At 46.1% G+C, this 21,255-nt stretch overlaps 2 protein-coding genes across 3 annotated transcripts; one reads left to right on the top strand and one right to left on the bottom strand.

Annotated features, from left to right (window-relative positions):
- Positions 1–1,892: 1,892 nt before the first annotated feature.
- Positions 1,893–5,101, bottom strand: LOC124655957. The gene is made up of 12 exons (XM_047194780.1): positions 4,985–5,101; positions 4,589–4,699; positions 3,969–4,143; positions 3,822–3,878; positions 3,565–3,701; positions 3,412–3,471; positions 3,245–3,322; positions 3,087–3,160; positions 2,933–2,997; positions 2,473–2,546; positions 2,290–2,373; positions 1,893–2,190 (listed from the first exon to the last, which is right to left on the bottom strand). Exons 1-12 carry the CDS (start codon positions 5,099–5,101, stop codon positions 2,122–2,124), a joined length of 1,101 nt encoding a protein of 366 aa, XP_047050736.1. The 3' UTR covers positions 1,893–2,121.
- A 10,299-nt stretch (positions 5,102–15,400) lies between these two features.
- LOC124655545 (endochitinase A-like) lies at positions 15,401–16,332 on the top strand. 2 transcript variants are annotated; one of them, XM_047194424.1, is made up of 3 exons: positions 15,402–15,503; positions 15,633–15,833; positions 15,909–16,332. In XM_047194424.1, exons 1-3 carry the CDS (start codon positions 15,431–15,433, stop codon positions 16,313–16,315), a joined length of 681 nt encoding a protein of 226 aa, XP_047050380.1. In that variant the 5' UTR covers positions 15,402–15,430; the 3' UTR covers positions 16,316–16,332. The 2 variants fall into 2 exon arrangements, with proteins under 2 accessions (XP_047050379.1, XP_047050380.1); XM_047194423.1 differs by having other exon boundaries at positions 15,401–15,833.
- Positions 16,333–21,255: the final 4,923 nt, after the last annotated feature.

Below are 21,255 nucleotides of genomic sequence, written 5' to 3'. Positions count from 1 at the left end.
GTTATCTTTGTAGCTTCGGTGTTGGATTAAGAAGAAGAATATTAACACAGATTCTTTTCACAAACACATCACATAAGCAAGAGTCGTCTCAATGGTGGATTTATGGGCAAGCTTGCTTTTACAACGCTTACCTAGTTACCTCGCACCAAATGTGGGTACTCCCTCCGGTCGTAAATAATCGACGCGCAGCTTTGAGAACGCCTAGCAATGATCACCTGTAACCTCGCGTCAATTAAATACGACCTGAGGTAGTAGACAGATGCCCAACCTTGTTCGAGACAGCAATCAGCTTGGGCCTTGGGCTGTCACAGGAGTGGATTGTATGAACTATATTTTCAGATTACACAAGAATTGTTATCAACTTAATATGGTGATACCCTGATGTCTGCCGTCGGACCTTCCGTCGAACACCACGTCACCACGCCGGCCTGTAGGATGGAAACGTCGGGCTGTTCGGCCACGCGGGACAGGAAGAGAGACTGAGAGTGCAGTGCAGCCATATTGCCCAGGCAGCGATTGCGACGGGGCACGCGCTAGCTAGCGAGCAAACTGGTATTCGTTGGGTTGCGCAGTGAGTCGGCGGCGGCGGCGGCGATGGCGAGGACTGGCGAGGATGGCGTGCCCTGCTGTCACCGTTGGACGGCACCAATCACCACTACCGCTGTACCGCAACTGTTGAACAACATGAGTTGGTGTTTAAGATTTAGTTCTGTCAGCGCTCGATGGCGGTTACTCTTTATAGCCTGATAAGTTTGTTTGGAAATTCACTGAATCTGGTTTATTTATGGTAAAATCAAGGTATTTGGACTTAATGAACGGTCATACGAGGTTTCTACTGAAAATGAAAATCCTCTTTAAGATCAAATTTTTTATGTGGTTTCTAAACAACAAATTCATGCTAACTAAGGATAATCTAGCCAAGCGGAATTAGAATGGATGTCAAAAGTGTTGCTTTTGTGATTCTAATGAAAATGTGAACCATTTATTTCTTGCATGTCCATTTGCAAAAATTGTTTGGCGCATGATTTACTTAACCTATAATATTCCACCACCTGCTAACATTACTAATATATTTGGTAACTGGTTAAATAGGGTGGATAAAAATGATAAAGCGAAGATACATATTGGCGTTTTAGCTTTGTGTTGGTCAATTGGACATGCTGAAATGATATTGTTTTTAACAAGCAGAAGGGTACCAATTTTTTGCAGGTTATTCATCGAGCTGTGCATTAAATTTAATTTTGGGCTTTACTTCTCTCGGAGGATCAGCGCGGGGATATGGTTACTAGGTGCAACCATCTGCTTACGGTTACTCAGGATTTTTTTTCCGGGTTACTGGATGGCGACATGATCCTTATCATTTTTCTTTGGTTGATACATGTAATGATTCTTACTTTAAAATAAATGAAAAAGTTATGCTCCCATTTTGAAAGAAAAAAAGATTTTAGTTATGTTTTTCTTCTAAGGAGAGCCATAATGGCATGCTTTATTAACTCGCATCATAGATACATCATCCGATTGACTAGACAACACATGCGCGGCCACATTAGCTTCCCTAGGGCTGTGACTAAACACAACTTCAGTAAAGTTACGACTAAGAAGAGTAAATTCCTCATAGATCTCCACCGCCAGGCCGAGTGAATTGCCACCATTCTCCGCTGCAGTCCGAATTCACCTCAATTCTGTTACAACCTAGTTGACCAGCTATCAGGAGTCCATGGCGTAGTGCTCGAGTTCTTGCCGTGGAAGGATCCAAATGAATCCTGACGTTTGCCCATGGCGTAATCTAACCAGACGATCCCTCAAAATAAATCCAACCAGTGGTGACACATGACACTAGCCAGGCCAACAAAATGAAATGGACACGAAAAATCGTCATCCTGGAGCCCTTCTGAGATCATAATACCAACACTTCTGAGAGAACTGCAATGCATGTCGTGTAAGATGGATAACGAAGAACAAAATCTCTCAATCTACAATCCCCATCTTCTGTATCTAACTAATACGGTGTACAAGCAAGGACTCGACTACGAGCAGAGGTCATGAGCTGTGACGCTGCATACACAGGTAACTGGCATACTTGCACATCGGAGTTCATGCTGTCTCAGGGACTCGACTAGCTCAGGACCGATTTTCTGTCTCAGGGTCTGGACTCACATAATTTGTTTGCTGCTTGGGAGACGAATTTCCCTGTAAGCAGCACGAAGTGTCAAACAGCAACAACAGCAATTCACTAAGGGCAGAGGTGCTTATAGCATCAGAAATCATGGGGCGTACAGCTCATCATACCATCTCAATATCTTTGGGTTCATGGCAGCAGTTGGGTTTTTCAACAGTCTCAGTTACAGTCTCTGGAGATGCGATGGTAGAATGCTGCATGCATACAAGGAATATTTCATTTTGGCGATGTGGGTGTAAAGCTACAGAAAGATAATACCTCTAAAGAATTAACGGAATCAGATGGTCACTTACCTTAAGGGACTGCGGGCATTGTTCTTGATTACTGCCGTTGTCAATTCTCGACTTACATTCTACAGTTGCAGTCGCTGCCGAAGAGATAAAAAAACATGTGATTCAGCAGCATTTATATTTTGTAAATGAAGTATGTCATGGACACCTGAAATGTCAATGGGCTTGATAAATTTCTATGATGTTTTCTCTCCAAGGATAACAAGCCAAGGAACAGATTATGTGGTTGGAAACAATGTAGTCAACATCTTTGACGGACAGTAGATAGAACTTACTACTTGGCACAAAAGGAAGTTCAGAAATTTTGAAAGGAAGTGCAGTATTACAAGAAAGTACTGAACTTTTTCAGCTCACAGAAATGTGTTTACTTGCATTCTAAAATGTCTTTACTATCTCATGAAGATGTGCCAGACAACTTTGTAAGGTTTATTTGATGGGGAGATCATTAAGAATGGAGTTTTACCTGCTTCACCAGTTTCCAGCATCAACCTATGTTCATTGGGTGGATCACATTGACTACCTGGAATGCTATTTGTTTCAAAATCCAATATTAATGGCATGTACAGCTACAATAGATATCATTTGCTTGTTGCAAATTCCTATGTTAAGACACTTACCTTTCTACTTGCTCTTTATTTGCATAATGTTGTCTATCCTGACATTCAGAAACTGGTGAAGAACTTTTCACTTCCTAGTATATAATCAAGAGAAGTAGCTAAGAACTCCAAGGCTGGTAACAAGAGATGCATATACGAGTAATGGCATTCTACCTTACCTCATGCCCAATGCTGCTAAATATGTCTTGAAATTTCCCTAGAGCAATTTCCATGTTGTGAAGCTCTTTAAGTATTGCCTGCATAAAGAACAGACAGTAACGATTTGAGTTTTCGGAGTTCCAGAGACAATTGGTTGGAAAGCTACGAACATCCTTAACAGAACGACCTGCTTATCTGAAGTCAACCTCTCAATGATCTCATCCTTTACCAGCAGAGATTTCTTAAGGTAAAAGCGTTAATGAAAAAACAACAAACTTGATGAGATCAACAGAAAGTAAGAATGAATATGCACAATCCTTTCAACTTAGTAAATGGATATTTCTTCTAGCTGGGGATGAAATTTGTTGTTAATCTTCTCAGCGTCAAGTTGTTCCTTCAACTCATATATGATCCTTGCCCTATTACGAAGTTCAAGCTGGTAACTTGTAATTTTATCTCCCAAGAAACAAAGTTTCTCTGCATAGATGATATAGCAAAATGGGAACAGATTACACAAATATTCCATATACATGGTAACCAGTATCATTACAAGATCACAATCTGAAACTGAAGCCACATTACAGGAAGACACCATACCAACAAAGTCTTTCTCGAGTACAGAAATCCGTTGGACCTTACCCTTCAATTCAGTGACTGAAATAGAAATGTAAGGGGCATTAATGCATAACTATTGAACTTGATTGGTCAAACTTAATAATAATAAATATCCATTTGCGTTCATACCTACATTTTCCTTCTCGCTGACTAGACATTCAGTATCACCTAGTACTTGTGTTACCGCAGCGACTTCCTTCCCTACGGAATTAAATAAAGCCAGATGCGAATTCAGCTTCTCTGAAATTACAGCAATCTGTTTATCCTTCATCTGGATGGTCCATTGCAGAGAACAAGCAGAGTCCTGCTATCAAAAGCCAAACATCAGTTTGTCTCAATAAACAGTACAGATTTCAAGCCTATACCCTTTATACACGCAAAATTAATTTGCCATCCACAAATTGAAATGATATTACATCTACAGAAGCATGTGCAAGATACAAATGTAAAAGGTCAGAAAGAGATGGTACACCATAGACAATGTACACAAGAGTAGATTGCAGCTGCTCACAAAAGGAAAGAGGTAAGCCTATCATATTATTCTCCTGTAATTTACCCATATACTTGATGGTGGTAAAGGAAATTTTAAGATGGATACCTGAAGGGATCTTTGAACAAATATGTGACTACTACAGAATATAAAGTTCAAAAGAGTTCATTTCTGAGAGAGAAGACAATGGAACGAATTCGACTTGGCAGTAACAATAGCCCAAATGATGGGGCAAGTATAAAGGGCGCGTGACACATGCCTCGTAATGTTTCATGAATGCCTCCCTTGACTGAAGCAGCCTCTCCATGTTTTCTTTCAAATCCTTTTCGTTCCTCCCCAGCATCTCATTATCGTTTTCAAGGCACTTGACCTGTACAGCAAAAGGCAATTGCAAGGACACTCTCAGCCCGACAGGCATTAAGCACATTCAAGGGGAAAATTCGAGAATTCTCTACAAAAAGCAATTTTCGAATTAAGGAGCCTGCGCTCCCGATTTCATTTCCAGAAACCGATAATACAAAACGAATTCTCCACAATTGCATCATGGATTAAAACTAAAAAAAAAAGCAGTGTTGCTTATGTCTAATCAGCTGAACACAGGAGAGGATACACACTACTGGCTAGGCCAAAGTTGGGGGATATGGGGGACACGAACCCTGGACTCGAGCCTCCGCAGCGCGTCGTCCCGCGCCGCCACCTCCGCCCGCAGCTCCCGCGCCTCCCGCCGGTGCTCCTCCTCCGCCTCCTTCCACCTCTGCGCCATCCGCCCCATCCCCACCCAAAAAAACCCATGTCAGAGAAACATCCCTCCCAAAACCCAAACAAGTCCAGCACCGACGGAAGCGAGGCAGAGACCTGGCTGGACGCGTGGAGCTCCTCCCGCGCGGCCCGCTCCCGCTCCTGCGAAGGGAATGGGGGGAGAAGGGAGATGAAGGGCGCATTCGGAACTCCGGAAGGTTCTAGAGGGCGGCTCGGTGACTCACGCGGGTGAGACGGAGATCGGAGACGAGGGCGAGGAGCTGCAGCTGCAGCTGCGACAGCGCCGCCGCCTCCGCCTCCATTGCGCCAATGCTCCGTTTGGCTTCGGCGCCTCGGTTACTCTGGTCCGGCGATCCAACGGTAGGCGATGGGGCGGCCATGAGCAGCCCGGCCCGAAATTACTGGGCGTGGGCCCGAAAATGTTGGCCCGACACCCGGGCTGGGCCGGACCTGGGTAGTCTGAAAACAGCGATTAACAAAAAAGCCCGGCCCATGGCCCCAATGGGCTTTTCTTCACGTCGGGTTTGGGCCTAGTTTTCTGCGGTCGGTAGTCCGGCCCAAGGTATGGCCAGGTATAGGCGCCAACGCTCATATTCAGGCTGCGGGATCATCTAGGGCCCATGCTGTCGGGCCGGCCCTAGACATGTGCAATAAGCACAGGCCCCCAAATGTTGGGGTCAGGGCAATCCCTATTTCTGCTCAGTCAGCCTGTAAATGGGTTGGACCGTGGGTGTCCAGTAGCAGACCGCCTCTGTCCGATTGACTCGTGCGGGACACCGTTTCCTGCCGGTTTAACTCTTCCAGATTTAGCGGCATCCACTCTGCCCATTAAGCACACTTAATTACAGAGGAAGAAGGTACAGAGGAATCTCGTCGGCTGCATCGCCTGCTGTCGCCTCATCACCTGCTCAGGCCCTCCAAGAACCGCAACAACTTGCTGCCATGGCCGAAGTTCGACCTGCCCTACCCGTTCCACTGTTTGATGTCTCGTTCGTGTCCTCCTCTTCTGACTCCGAGAAGCACGCATCGCCCACCGATGTGAGATCACTCGCAGGCATTGATGGTGGTTGTGGCTGGTGATGGCATGCGCGGCCGGTGGCACCACGGCCACGGGCGTTGGTGAACGCAGAGAGGAGGCGGTGAAGAAACGGTGGGTCTTGCCCTTGGGGCGGCAATCCTTGGTGAGGCGGAAGTACATGTTGTTGTTCCCACACTTCCCTGATCCAATCGAGGGAAAAAGTAGGAGAAAGTTGGAGCATGAGATGTCCACACCAATCGTTGGACTCGGCACGACGCCGAGACCTTTTCGATGAAACGACGAGAGGGGATTTCTGTGCCATGGAAGTCACGAGAAGGTGTTGCGGCGGTAGCGAACAGACAGACGATGTCCGTGAGTTCTATCCACCTGCCCGTGGTTTTTCACTATCCAATTTAGGTCGGTTAGGCTAGCGGGGTCGTGGGCAACCCGTCCCCAATTATAAGCCTATCGGTTAGGTTTTTCCCTGGGTGCGATGCCCATGGGCTAAACTGATCCAGGAAATCTCATTGCGCTATTTGGCGCTACACGAGGGGAGGTATCTCGGGCCTTTCCACGTATTTCCCTGGGAATTTTTTCCTTGACTAGGTAGGTCGGGCAGGGACAACAGATGTGGGCATATCTAAAATGAGAACTTTCAAATATTTGAAAGATCGTGTGTGGAACAAGGTCAATGGTTGGATGGAGAAAATGCTATCGACAGGGGGAAATGATACACCCATTAAATTAGGAAATCCCGGTTTCTCTATGGCGGTATTCTTTAAATTATTCCAAGAGGTTTATGTGATCATATCAAATCAACAGTAATGCAGTTTTGGGGAAGTAAGCAAGGCAAGAGGAAAGCATGTTCTGATGCATGTAAAGTGCATACATGAACTTTGTAGTTTATTTCCACATATTCTAACATGTTTGCATATTATATAATATTATATACATGTTTTATATTGATTTTAGAGATTTTCTAAACAATCCTCTCTCTTTTAATTTGGTTTTAACTTTGTCTAGCAGAAAACACATTTTGTTTGTATTTTTTTTACTTTTCAGAGCTACGGGACTCAGAAAAGCGCAAGGTCACAGAGCACGCTTCGAATTTTCGAGACGAACAAAGTGAGCTGAAGTGGGCCATCAGGAGATCAAGGAGCTTGGAATCAGGCCCACCCGCGCTCTCAGCCTACCAGGTTGTACTACCTGGTGCCTTTCCCCCCTCGACTGTCCCATTCGCCTCAATCTTTCTCCCACTAACGTGTTTTGACCTAAAAACGACTATATATACCCCCTCTTGGCTGGTCTCGACACATACTGATACCTTCGATCCGGATTATGGATTGTAGTATTGTAAGCTTTTTTTCATAGAAGACATATGTTTAATCGGATCTTCGGAAGCACTGTTAAATGGATTTATGGAAACTTCTACAAGACTTTCTACTTAGTTTTATTTTACGTTTACTCGACCTTTCCAGCTTACTTTGTTTAGTGTTGTATTCAATGGATGGAAATAGGACAAGGTCAAGGATTCTGCTGCAACTATGCATACATATGAGATTAAAATAAAATGAAACACAATAATGTGTAGATAAAATAGTGATGAGAATTGTGACCAGCACATCCGTAAATACTATTGTCCCTAAACTAGAGGTAACAATATCCTCTTAACCCAACCATTGTACCCACAATCGCGAGTTACAACCATTATCAAGTAAAACAGACCAAAATATTAAGATAGATGATATTTATGCTTATCCCAAGCGAATCAGTAAGTGAGTACCGTTACTTTCCCCTTTCTGTCACTGGGTTTTGAAGTAGCATGTTGTTCTACACTTATCTCACATCTTTCCTTGATCGATCCAGAGTGGCTCGAGTAACTACAAGTTCTCGGATCGAGGAAAAGAGACAAAGATATATACAAGGTAACAAAGCTCTTATTCAATCAATACACAATACTCCCATATGATAAAATGCACATGAACGCTGCGATGATTCACCTCAACCCGCAGCCCGTGAGGACTACTCACACGTAATAACAAGATCAAAGATCGAAATCATTGTTTCAAATACTTGGACTGAAATCAAATATTCTTACAATGGTCGCCAATTCTTAAGGAGATCTCTATTACAAGGTGATGGATATGGCTATGGAAGGGATTGGATAGGAGATGGATGAACTATGGTGGTGGATCTCCTTCGATATGAGTGGTAGACAGATCATGTGGATGGTGGCTCTATTTAGCGACGAATGACTCTCTTTCTAGAATTGTTCCCTTCACGAAAGTTATAGGGTTTGACCTCAAGGGTCCTCCGGCGCACAGTACGGGCGGACGGTACGGGCAGGGCTTGCCCTAGGGCTAGACTAACGAGCTGCTCGGCTCATTAAGGCTCAACTCATTAAGACTCATCATAGTTAAGTCTCGGATCGTTAAGCTCGCTAACTTTAACGAGCTAAAAGTAAAATTTGGCTCGGCTTATTATGCGCTAACGAGCGCTCATCAAGAATCATTAAGGAGCAAATGCAGAAAAAGATACTAAGCTAGTAGGTTGACAAAATATGGAGACTTCATCAGGAATTTGGGAAGCCAGCAAGTGGCACATGGGGATGCGGTCATTATATACCTTGGGGCACACCGCTAGTGGTTCGAGAAGATGAGAACATGAGATAATTAAGATACAAGTAAGACCAGTAATTGGTATAGGAAATGCACTCGCACGACAGGTTTCCTTGTTTTTCATAGTGAGTCAAATTATTTAAGATTGGCTACATGTCTTGAGACATATCACTATACTTGCCAACTTTTAGTTGCTAGCGATCTTAACGAGTAGCTCAAAACTCGTTAACTTGATTGCTTAGCTCATTAGCGTTAACGAGCAAAAAAATGTTTGGCTATGTTTGTTAAGAAAATGAGCCGAGCTCAAACTAGTCAAGCAAACGAGCACTCGTTTAGCTCACCAAGTTTTGAGCTTTATGTCCAGCCCTAGCTTGCTCTTACCGATGTTCATTATTGCTCCTGGAACCGATCTTTGGATCCTAGTTGACTTTGCTGTAATTTTGACGAGATTATCTTGAGTAATTGCAGGTCCATTTGACTTAAAAACATGATTTCTTGCACATCACACAAAAAGAGAAGGGATTGCACATCTTTCCAATAATTAGTCATTAATAACATACTAAGAGAGATATTTAGTCAATTTCTTGACTTAGCGAAGGGTTTAAATGTGAGGAGAAATGGCGTATTTCACAGCCATCACATACGGAGGAGGAGATCGAAAGCACCTAAATAGAGGGTCAGCAGGTAACCGCCGGAGGAAGATTGGAGGGGGAAGCGCTACCGGAATCGCCTCCGGCCGCCTCTCATCCTTCACCAAAGCCTCCTTATCACTCTCCCTGATGAGAGGGGACTAGTCCACCCCCTGGACAATGGGTTTGTGGTGTTAACTTGATCGCATATCTCTATGTATGATCATTGTTGAAGTCTATCTGATGCGCCTTGTATGATTATGGATCTATCTATGTAATTCCTATGGTGAATATTGTGGAGATGATATTTGTTATGCATTTAGTGTTGTGTTGGAATTTTTATGGTTTGTCATACTTCGAAGATACTTATACGATGCATGTAATGATTTCTATACTAAATGCCTTGTTTACCCGTGTCATGAGGTGTTTGACATCTCCAGGTGTAGGTAGATGAGAGAGATGTGGTCTTGTGCACAATAAAAAAATCATTGCATTAGTGTCTAAAGTGTTTAGCATTAAGTAGTATGATGTATGTATGTACTAGGTGGCTATACGACTGATGCCCACAAGTATATTGGATCGCTAAAATCTTCGATATGAAGTATTACCCAAATTTATAGTTCCACTTAAGGGGAACACAAAAATACCAATAAGACTTTAAAAATTGAGACGTCACTCTCAACCACACCTGTATATCAATAAAATCACAAAGCAAGTGGTGATTTTATAGAAGTTGATTCAAAGCAGTAAAATCAGACAGTAAATAAAAGTGCAGATTTTCAGTTTTCAACAGAAGTAGTAGTATGTAACTTTCGGTGGCTAAAAGCGTAGGCATGAGGCATAAATGAGGTAATGTGTGGCTGACATTGATCATATAACGTAATCCAACTAACATAGCATTTATCTATAATTCAGTTGTGTGTAGATGTGTGATCCAAATATAGTCATGCGTACTAACCAAGAAAATTTTCATAACATCTTTTATCCCGCTTGCCTATTTTACCGGGGCCAACTTGGAACTACAAAAAATTAAGGTCTACCCTTTCAAATAGCCCGGAACAAAGGATTAAGATTAATGAACACACATAATCCTCGAACTATCACATATTCCTATTGTTTTCCCTATTTGTCACCTTAGGAATTCGCAGGATCAACTAATAATAAGTAATACACCTTGCAAATAAATACCAACCTCATATATATGTAAAGCAATAAAGTTTTAGTAATTAAATCATGTCACTCGGGCCCTAGTAACAAGCATTAAACATAGCAAATGTGTACCAACACTAATACACGAATATCCTCAAGACGAACACCTCAAATCTCGATACATATGGATGATTACATGATCAATCTCATCCAAAACTCATCTACCTCTTATAACTATATGGGACTACTCACTCATGGTGATGGAGAGTGAGTCCATGGTTGTTGGTGATGATGTCGGTGGCGGTGATGATGAAGAAGCCCTCGAAATCCCTCTCTCCGGGGTGGAGAGCAGGATCAATCTAACCCCAAACGAAGATCGTGATCTCGGTGGCGCTCTGTTTCGCGAAAAACATCATCCCCTCCTCGGGACGTAGGTTTTCGGGGTATATAAGGAGGTGTACGAAATGGGGAGCCCAGATGATGCACGAGGGCCAAAAGGGCCTGTGTGGCGCGCCCGTTTGAGCCTAGTGGCCCCACTTTCATCGTCGAAATCTCCATGCCTCTTATTTTGGTGAAAATTTTCCGTGGTATTTTTTTTCCCGAAAATTCCTACGGAAAAAGACAGAGAGAAGAATTTTGCTATATACAACGTCAGAGTTAGCAGTTTTTATCCAAGTATGGTGAGATTTCAGAGCAAACTGCTTGGAAAAGTAGATACATTTGAGATGTGTCAACAGAACATGCATTGAGTGACACCATGCAACCCCACATCCTTTATCTGGGGATAAAAAGTGATAAGTATGATGTGTGGTGTAACAATAACCAACATTATCCTTACAAGGGTGACAAAAGCAGCACAAATGAGTATTTCGTTCAACTATGTGTTTTAGATATGTAGCCATCATAAAAATTACCATCAAAGCATGACATTTGTATATACTTTTATTATCTATAACATGATCACCATCATAGATGGAGAGAGAATTGAGTGAACACATGAAACCATGTTCATTGTTTCTATAAAAGAAAACATTTGTTTTATCCTCTTGCATTGAAGAGGATTGGAACACTTTACATTACTATTTTGTTTCACTTTATTTTCTTGTACTAAATTATCTTACATTGTTTCCCTAAATTTTTTAGTGCATAATCAACTAAAACGTGTGACACATTAGTTGTAAAGAGTAAATAGCTTTTTCTTCTTGCTCATATGGATCGATTACGCGGGAGTTAGTCGGCAGCGTTGCTCTAAGATCCGACAGGTTCATCATTGCTTGCACCGCCCACATACGCGCCACGTGCCACCGGGCGAGGAGGCCGGAGTGGAATCCGGCTGGAAAAGTCATTTGGTAACTTCTTACGTTACCGTGGATAAATCATGTACCTAGGGTTGGTAACTTTTCACCAAAAAAGGAAGTTGTTAGTATATAATAATATGAGATCTAGTTTTGAAGTTCTTGTCCAGATTGATTTAATGGTGAAAACAAATTTTAAATCAAATTATCATTTGAAAGATAAAATATTTTTCATATTCGAAATTAGGGAAAGATTCTCGCTGACACGCGCGGATTAGAGTGCATGCGTGAAGAATTTTCCTACATGGCAAAATATGGATAAAAAGATGCTAAAAAGGAAAATATTTGTCCGATTAAGTTTCAAGTATTTGATCCCCTAGCTAGGGCCGCCCCCTATAAATTTTTTCCTCTGAATAAATTTTTGTGACATAATATAATATTGTAGTAAATCGATCCAATTTTCTTGATTTTTAGGTTTTATTCAATATTTAAAAACATCACAACACGTGTGTAAAGACTAAAGATTGTGATTTTCTTAAGACAATCAATTCACACGGTGGTAAGCCTAAACCTCGCTGGGGATAATAAGTTGTCAAAAAACAAAAGAGCATCGCTCGGGATATAGCATGGTCAATCGTTTGTCAGTCCAACACGAAATCAACTGATCATTCGCAACAAAAAAAGAACACGAAATTAGCTGATAATAACGTCCAAACCCCACACGTCTGACGAGGAAACATATACTACTACGTCTCTTACTATATAAACCCCAACGGAGAGATAGGAGGTTCGTTAAGCCAAGTTCCAAACCAGCAACCAATCAAACGACACACGTTCAAGTGTTCAACCGATTTCGGGAAGGACGACGCGGCCGGAGATCGATCCCAATGGGTGCCTCCCACGAGTACTCGCCCGTTCAGCCGGAGCCGGAAGAGCAGCGGCAGCGATCATCGCCATCGCCGTCGCCAAACGATTGCCAGTGCTGCTTGGTGTTCTGCGCGCTGCTGCTTTTGGTCCTCGCTATCGGCACCCCGCTGGGCCTCCTCTTGGACCAGCTTTTCTCCCAGGCGCCACACTACTCCGTCGCCATCGACCACGTCTCCGGCCTCGACCCGGCGGCAGACCTCGCCGGCAGGCCGACGCTGGAGCCCGAGTTCAACCTCACCCTCCGCGTCGCCTCTCAGGGTCTCTGGGCCACCGAGTGCGCCGAGCCTCACATGTACGCCGCCGTGTCCTACCGCGGTGTCGCCCTCGCCGCCAGCGGGACCTTGACGCAGCAGATCTGTGCCGGGCCGATGGAAGGGGTGGAGCACCGCTTCGTCGCGAGGGGCGCTAGGGTGGTCGTGCCGGGGTCGCTGCTGGATAGCCTCGCCGTGGACATGCGCGGCGGGGCGCCGGAGTTCGACGTCGAGCTCCGTGGCCCGGGGCCGAGGCACTTGATGTGGCTATGCGGGCCAAGGATGGTTGGAGACGTGGGGGCTCTCGAGATGGAGTGCCATACCTACTACTACCTCCATCCCAAGGCTTAGGGCTTATATTTTTTTGGAAAAGTCAAAGCAAAGTTAAGTTTGACCAAATTTTTAGAATAATCTATCAACAAATATGATATTTTGAAGATAGCACATGAAAATATATTTCATTATCTATCTAATAATATTAATTTTCTATTTTACATTTTAATGATTTTTGATAAAAACTTGGTCAAACTTGACATAGTTTGACTTTTTGAAAAAAATATAGGCCTTAAGCCTTGGGATGGAGGTAGTACTAGCCATGATGGAATTTTAGTGATGGAGGACTCTTTTTTTCTGCGATCTTGATCGTCGACCGTTCAATTTACTACTCTTTTTGCTTATCAACTTTGGGTCAATATATCTGCTTATCTTCTACGAGTATGTGCCTATGTGGTATGAAATGCTCATTTGATCATACAATGTTTATGTGTTTTTTCTTGCACCTTCTTCTCAAAACCAGTAGCATACATCAAACAAGATGGAATTATGGTGTGGTTATGCAGCCACCACCGTCCCCGTCACCATCGCCGTCCCCACCATCGTACCCCCGACCCGATCGCCATCGAGCTCTTCGGTTTCGAGTTCGGTGTCACCATCCGCCAGGGTATGAACTGGGACAGGCTCCGCCTGCCCCAGAGGTTTGCGTCGATCGTCGATAGGAAAGAGCCCCGCGATGTCGTACTGCGTGTGTTCGGCGACGCCATCGGCCTGTGGTCCGTGGAGGTGTTGTTCGACGGTGAAGGGTAGATATTCCTCAACAACGGCTAGAGGCGCTTCGCCCGCGCACGCCATCAAATTCGGGCACTTCGTCGTCTTCAAGTACGACGTCTGCGACATGCTCACCGTCAAGATCTTCGACGAGACCATGTGCTGCCGCCACTACCACAACGACGAGTATGACTAGGAGAGGACAAGATGAAGATGATGTAGTCTTCTATTGTTGTCGAGGGTACTCCTCGGCAATGCCCTCCGATTGGGGCTTAGGGTTGATGGAATCCTGCAAGCTGACACGAGACATCGGTTCACAGACAAGCGGGGAGAGCGATTTACCCAGGTTCGGGGCCCTCGATGAGGTAAAACCCTTACGTCCTGCCTGTCTGATCTTGATTATGAAGATATTGGGTTACAATGGGGTGCCGAATAGTTCGGCTGAGATCTCGTCGAGATGGCTAAGTGCTATGATGACCTAGCTCTAAGCTTTTGATGGCTAAGGTTGCTAAGATTGATCGTGTCCCTCGGCAGCACCTCTCCTGGCCTTTATATAGGAGGCCAGGTCTCAAGAGGTCTAACCGAGTACGACTAGGTTTACAGTAGTTTTAAATCTAATCTTTCCTTGTTCGGCCGATCCTTTGTCTTGCTCGTCAAGGAATCTTCTGGTGCGTCGTCCAAGTGCCTTCATGGGCCTCCAACTAAACAATACGGGATAGGGCAATGTCGGTTACCCGAAGGGTAATGCCCAGGTCAACTGTTTTATTACTTTCTAGTTTATTATTTTAATTTGCTTCAAGCAAAATTATCTTCAAATATATGCAATTGACCAACACCGGACCGAATGGGTCAGCAGCCGCTGGCGCACTATCCTGACCGGTCAAAGAACAGCACACAATCTGTCTGCATGCCCACCCAAACGAATCAAATTGAATCAGATGACTCTTCGTTTCGGTCACCCCGCTAGAGATGCCCTAAGACCACCCTACACAATGTTTGGTTCTATCCGCGATCCACGGAGATATTTGTGCTGGAAATGGAAAAGCTCTTCCACGCCGGTTAACGACCGAGTCTCCCTTTCTAATGTACCAATAAAATTGGCACACGCGTATGTACTGGTGTGTGAACACAGCATATCGGACATACCCAAGGTGTGATGTCACTCTCAGCAACGTGAACACAGCATATCGGGCTAGAAGATATAGCTGGAAGCAACGACTAAGCGTGGACGGACGAACCGCTTGTATCAGTATGCAGTAGTACAAATACGACTTATTATTGTAGCTAGCTAGTCCAACGCCCACGAACACATTTGATCTACTCTAGTCTATATAAACCGCGCCACTGCCATGCCATTTCATCACATCACCTGATAGCAAGCTTCAAAGGCTGCAACACAAATTAGTTGGGCATGGCGAACTCAGCCATGGCGGTGCTCACGTTGATGTCTCTTGGGCTAGCAGTAGCACTCCTCTCCGGCGCTGGTCCCGCGGCCGCGCAGAAGTGCGACTGCCCCGCGGGCTACTGCTGCAGTCAATTCGGCTACTGCGGCACCAGCTCGGCCTACTGCGCTGGAAGCGGAGGTGGAGCTGGAGGTGGAAGTGGAAGCGGAGGTCTGAGCACCAACGTCACCGATGCTTTCTTCAACGGAATCAAGTCCAAGTCCGGCGGCGGCTGCGCAGGCCAGAGCTTCTACACCCGCCAAGCGTTTCTCACCGCCGCCAGAATGTACCCCGCCTTCGGGTCGGGAAGCTCCGACGCCGGCAAGCGCGAGATCGCCGCCTTCTTCGCCCACGTCACGCACGAGACCGGACGTAAGTTCTTAACAAACTGGAATAACACGTTTTATCTTAGACACTTTCCGTTATGTTGATATATATTTACTGCAGACTTGTGCTACATCGAGGAGATCAACGGCGCGAGCCACAGCTACTGCGACAACACATTCCCGCAGTGGCCGTGCTACCCGGGGGTGTCGTACCACGGGCGCGGGCCGCTGCCGTTCACGTTCAACTACAACTACGGACCGGCGGGGCAGAGCGTCGGCTTCGACGGGCTGATGAGCCCGCAGACGGTGGCGCAGGACCCTGTGGTGTCGTTCAAGGCGGCGCTCTGGTTCTGGATGACCAACGTGCACGGGGTGTTGCCGCAGGGGTTCGGCGCCACCACCAGGGCCCTCAACGGCGGCGTGGAGTGCGACGGCAAGAACCCCGCGCAGATGAACGCGCGGTTGGGCTACTACCAGGACTACTGCCGCCAGCTGGGCGTCGACGCCGGGGGCAACCTCACTTGCTAGACATGCACTGTATGCGATCGTACGTATCTGAATAATGGAGCACCAATAATATTCTGTGGCCTTCGCGGATTTGCTAGTCAACCCAATGCTCCCTGTATCAATTTGTTCTTGCATGCTCCTTGTAACTTCCAACAAGCGTTTTTGGGAGAGAAGAGCCCCAAGGACCACAGTCCACATAGCAAACATCTCGAGGGTTGGCCGATCATTTTTTCCAGAATACATCCTAAAATGTGTGTATCACGTATCATAGAAGGAAGAAAGAAGGAATGCTAAGAAGCTAGTTTACAACACCGTTGAGATGACAGTTTATGCTGTCAACAAAATGTGTCGGCTCCTCGCTTAAACCTACTCTCGACTCCTACCAGCAACTCTAGAGGCGGCGGAGGCGGGAAGCCCGCTATTTTACATGCCTCAAACTCTAGACGGACTATCTGGATGATCTTCCGCACACCTTGCTTGCCATCAATGAAGACGACGTTATTCTGGTGCTTCCAGATACACAAGAACAACAAGCGTGATTCTGTCCATGAGTCCCGCCGGTCTCTCTTTGCCGCGGTCTTGAGGGTTGGCGGCCCATACATTTGACAAGTCAAACAAGAAAGTAACGCGATATATTTGTTGTTCTGGAGGTCTCCGATCAGGTTGGCACCTCGCAAGGTATTTCTGCCACAAGCCAGATCATGAAACATGGACGGGGCCGGTCTAGTTAGATCCTGGCTTCCACGTATCATGCCAAAACGAGGTTCATTTTCTACCACTCTTTGTGAAGAGCACCACTCATCGATCCAGCCAGTAATATGCTACCGTACCTCTTGGTCAGCTGCCGTCGTCTTGGACCTGGAACTTGGAAGGCCACCATTGTTGGCCGTGCGTGACCATCGCCTTTCGTCTGCTTTGACCTAAAATTACCCTATTTAATTGCTTTCATAAAAAAATACCCAATTTAAGTTTTCTTCCTTGGAAGTTTCAAATTTTAGATTTGTTGGGAAAAGAACTTTCTTGGTCCATGTATAAGTTCTGTTTTAATTGGCACGACTACATTTAAGCTCTCCGTTATTGAAATAATCCATGAACGAACCGCACGCTCGTAGTCGGCCAACCCCACTCCCAAGCAGCGGCTCCTTATGGTGGGCACGGCGGTGCCTGGCGGCGGTATTAGAGATAGAGTTTGGAACCGACCTAGTCTGTATAGAGTTCCATAGCTATACGTTGTAATCTCTCCCTATCTCTCCCGAACTCTACCTGTACCGAACTACTATATATACATGGCAATAGATAGCTCGGAATCTATCCGAGTAGATTGAAACTACCTGATCATATTGTGTTCTTATATGGTATCAGGCCGGCTCTTCCGCCGGTAATCCATCGCAAGCTTCGACGTCGCCGCCTGCTGGTTCTTCCCCAGCCGCCATGGCGTCCTCCTCCCAACCGCCGATCAATCTCGGCCTTCCTCCGCGAGAGCTTCTCACCAGAGATAATTACCCGATCTGGCGCTCCCAGGTCCTGCCCGCGATCCGCGGTGCGCAACTCGTCGGCCTCCTTGATGGCAGCGATGCTGCTCCGCCGACAGAAGTGGAGATCGCCCCCGCCGACAAAACCTCCGGCACTGCTGCCAAGATGGGGCCGAACCCTGACTACGCCTCTTGGCTGTCTCGCGATCAGATCGTCTTGTCATACCTTCTGCAGTCGCTGTCTCGCGAGATTCTGCCTCACGTTCACCGGATTGAACACACCGCCGGCGTCTGGCGCGCCCTCCAGGAGATGTTCGCTGCCCAGAACGAAGCCAAAATCAACAATCTGCTCGTTGCCCTTGCCAACACCAAGAAGTTGCAGATGACGACCTCGGAGTTTCTCTCCAAGATGCAAGGATTTGCAGATGATCTCATTGCTGCTGGTCATCCTCTTACCGATCGCCAGCTCGTCTCGTATATTCTCGCCGGACTTGGCGCTGACTACAATGCCCTGGTGGCCGCTCTCGGCGTTGCAACTACGCCGATCACCTTGAGCCTTCTCTTCTCTCATCTGCATGCGTATGATCAACGGCAACTGATGCTCAATGGTCCCTCTCCGCCGGAGTTCGAGACCTCTGCCAACGCCACCGCTCGCCAATGGCGCCCACGTTCTGGAAACAACAACGCCCGCAACCGCGGTGACCGCGGTGACCGCGGTGATCGCGGCGATCGTGCCGACCGTGCCGACCGTGGGGAACGCCGAGATTTCCGCCGTGATGAACGTCCCTTCTATCAGGGCCGTGGGGGCGGTCGTGGACCTACTGGAGGCGGGCGAGGCCGTGGCCGCGGGCGCCGCCGCACGACCCCGTGGGTGGATGTAACCTGCCAGATATGTAACAAGGAAGGTCATGCGGCAAAAGACTGCTGGTCTCGATACTCTGAAGATGATGACTATGGTGACAAAGAAATTCATGCTGCTTATGGGGTTGACACTAATTGGTATCAAGATTCGGGTGCCACTCATCATATTACAAGCGAGCTCAACAATTTGACCTTCAGGGACACATACAAGGGATCCGACAAGGTCAACACCGCCAATGGGCAAGGTATGAATATTTCCCATATTGGTCATTCAATAGTTCGTAACCCTACTCGAAATTTCCATCTTCGCAATATTTTGCATGTTCCTCACGCTTCTAAAAATTTGCTCTCCGTTCATCGGTTCACATATGATAATGGTGTCTTTATCGAATTTCACCCCTTCTTCTTTCTCATCAAGGATCAGGTCACCCGGAGAATCATCCATAGAGGACGGTGTGTTGGCAGCCTCTACCCCCTTATTTCATCCTTGGCGTCTTCTGGATCCCTGCAGCATGCCTTTGTCGCCGCCAAGCTTGACCAGTCCCAGTGGCATAGTCGTCTAGGTCATCCCTCTTTAGTTATTGTTAGACAAATAATAAATAAGCATAAGCTTCCATGTGTTAGAGATACCAGCATTATGTCAGTTTGTGATTCTTGCCAGCAAGGCAAGAGTCATCAACTTCCCTACCATGTTTCTACTAGTGTGTCTACTGCTCCTCTTCAGTTAGTTTTTTCTGATGTTTGGGGGCCTGCCCCAACCTCTGTTGGACGACATGATTATTATGTGAGCTTTATCGATGATTATAGCAAGTTTACTTGGATCTATTTGCTTAAACACAAGTCTGATGTCTTCGATGCCTTTGTCAATTTCCAAAAACTTGTTGAACGCCAATTTGACACAAAAATTCTTGCAGTCCAGTCTGATGGGGGGGGGGTGAATATATTAAGCTCAATTCACTTTTTCAGACTCAGGGTATTTCTCATCATGTTTCTTGTCCACATGCTCATCAGCAAAACGGTTCTGCAGAAAGAAAACACCGTCACATTGTTGAAGTTGGTCTCTCTCTCCTTGCTCATGCTGGTATGCCTCTAAAATTTTGGGATGAAGCTTTTCTCACAGCCGCATATCTAATCAATATGCTCCCTAGTCGAGTTATTAACAATGACACTCCTGTTCATCGCCTGCTTGGTAGACATCCTAATTATTCATCTCTTCGTGTCTTTGGTTGTGCATGTTGGCCAAATCTTCGGCCCTACAATCAGCGCAAACTTGCGTTTCGATCCAAACAGTGTGTCTTTCTAGGTTACAGCCCTCGACATAAAGGAGTTAAATGTCTCGAAGTGTCCACTGGACGAGTCTATATTTCTCGTGATGTCGTCTTTGATGAGGCAGTCTTCCCTTTCAAATCCCTACACCCTAATGCTGGTGCTCTTCTTCGAAAACAAATTCTTCTCCTTGATCCTTCACTTTGCAATTTTGAGCAGGGGGACGACACTATTAGTGATTCTATTATGGAAAATACTCATGCTACTAACCCATCTACAAGTGTTGTTCCTTATGATCTACAGGGTGCAGCTCGTCGAGACATAGCAGCAGGCGAAAATTCTGGTCAAAACAGTGCTCCGAGCAGCTCATTCCAGCATTCAGAAGAAAACAACAGCAGCACAGACTCCCATGGGGATTTTCTGACCGAATCTGCTTCGGGATCCTCCCAGGTGCCCTCGGGATCCGCCTCTGACGCCTCGGGATCGCCCTCTGTCCCGCCAGGTTCCGCGTCAGGCGGGCAGCGTGGGCCTCGCGCGCATGGGCGGGACGTGGCGTCGTCCCCGCCTGGATCTTCTGCAGACAGCTTTCCACATGCACAGCACAGCCCGAGCTCAACAGCACGCAGCGCAGCCACAGCGGATCCTGGCGCCTCGCAGTCTGCGCCTGGTTCAGCGGATCCTGCTGGCCACACCGGATCGGCTGCTCCTTCTTCTCGTGTAGCTCAGCCTGTGCCCTCTCAGCGTCCGACTACACGTGCGTCTCGAGGAATTGTCAAGCCCCGTGAGTACAAAGATGGCACGGTCCGATGGCTTTTGACGGCTGCAACTGATGAACCGACAGATTTACAATCTGCTCTTGTTGATCCAAATTGGAAAGGAGCAATGGATGAGGAATATGATGCTCTCATGCGCAATAGGACGTGGAGATTGGTACCTCCACGTGAAGGTAAAAATGTCATTGACTGTCGATGGGTGTATAAGGTGAAGCGTAAATCAGATGGTTCGATTGACAGGTATAAAGCTCGTCTTGTTGCTAAAGGTTTTAAACAGCGGTATGGAATTGATTATGAAGACACTTTCAGTCCTGTTGTCAAAATTGCAACTGTTCGTCTAGTGTTGTCTTTAGCTGTTTCCAGAGGGTGGAGCTTGCGACAGTTGGATGTCAAGAACGCGTTTCTTCATGGTGTTCTGGAAGAGGAAGTATATATGAAACAACCTCCTGGGTATGAAAATAGCAGCACACCACATTTTTTGTGCAAACTAGATAAGGCCCTCTATGGACTAAAACAGGCACCTCGAGCATGGTACTCTCGGTTGAGCTCTAAACTACTTGCTCTTGGTTTCTTTGCTTCCAGATCTGAT

Source organism: Lolium rigidum, chromosome 5 (assembly GCF_022539505.1).
Source record: "Lolium rigidum isolate FL_2022 chromosome 5, APGP_CSIRO_Lrig_0.1, whole genome shotgun sequence".
NCBI lineage: Eukaryota > Viridiplantae > Streptophyta > Magnoliopsida > Poales > Poaceae > Lolium > Lolium rigidum.
This window is presented reverse-complemented; position numbering and strand designations above follow the sequence as displayed.

Excerpts from the sequence above, each read along its gene's own strand:
- LOC124655957 (XM_047194780.1), bottom strand. The coding sequence starts at position 5,101 with ATGGGGCGGATGGCGCAGAGGTGGAAGGAGGCGGAGGAGGAGCACCGG. Across the intron at positions 4,700-4,984 it reads TGCGGAGGCTCGAGTCCAGG|GTCAAGTGCCTTGAAAACGA; the intron begins GTTCGTGTCCCC and ends TTTGCTGTACAG. Across the intron at positions 3,161-3,244 it reads TTAGCAGCATTGGGCATGAG|GAAGTGAAAAGTTCTTCACC; the intron begins GTAAGGTAGAAT and ends ATTATATACTAG.
- LOC124655545 (XM_047194423.1), top strand. The coding sequence starts at position 15,431 with ATGGCGAACTCAGCCATGGCGGTGCTCACGTTGATGTCTCTTGGGCTA. Across the intron at positions 15,834-15,908 it reads CGTCACGCACGAGACCGGAC|ACTTGTGCTACATCGAGGAG; the intron begins GTAAGTTCTTAA and ends TATTTACTGCAG.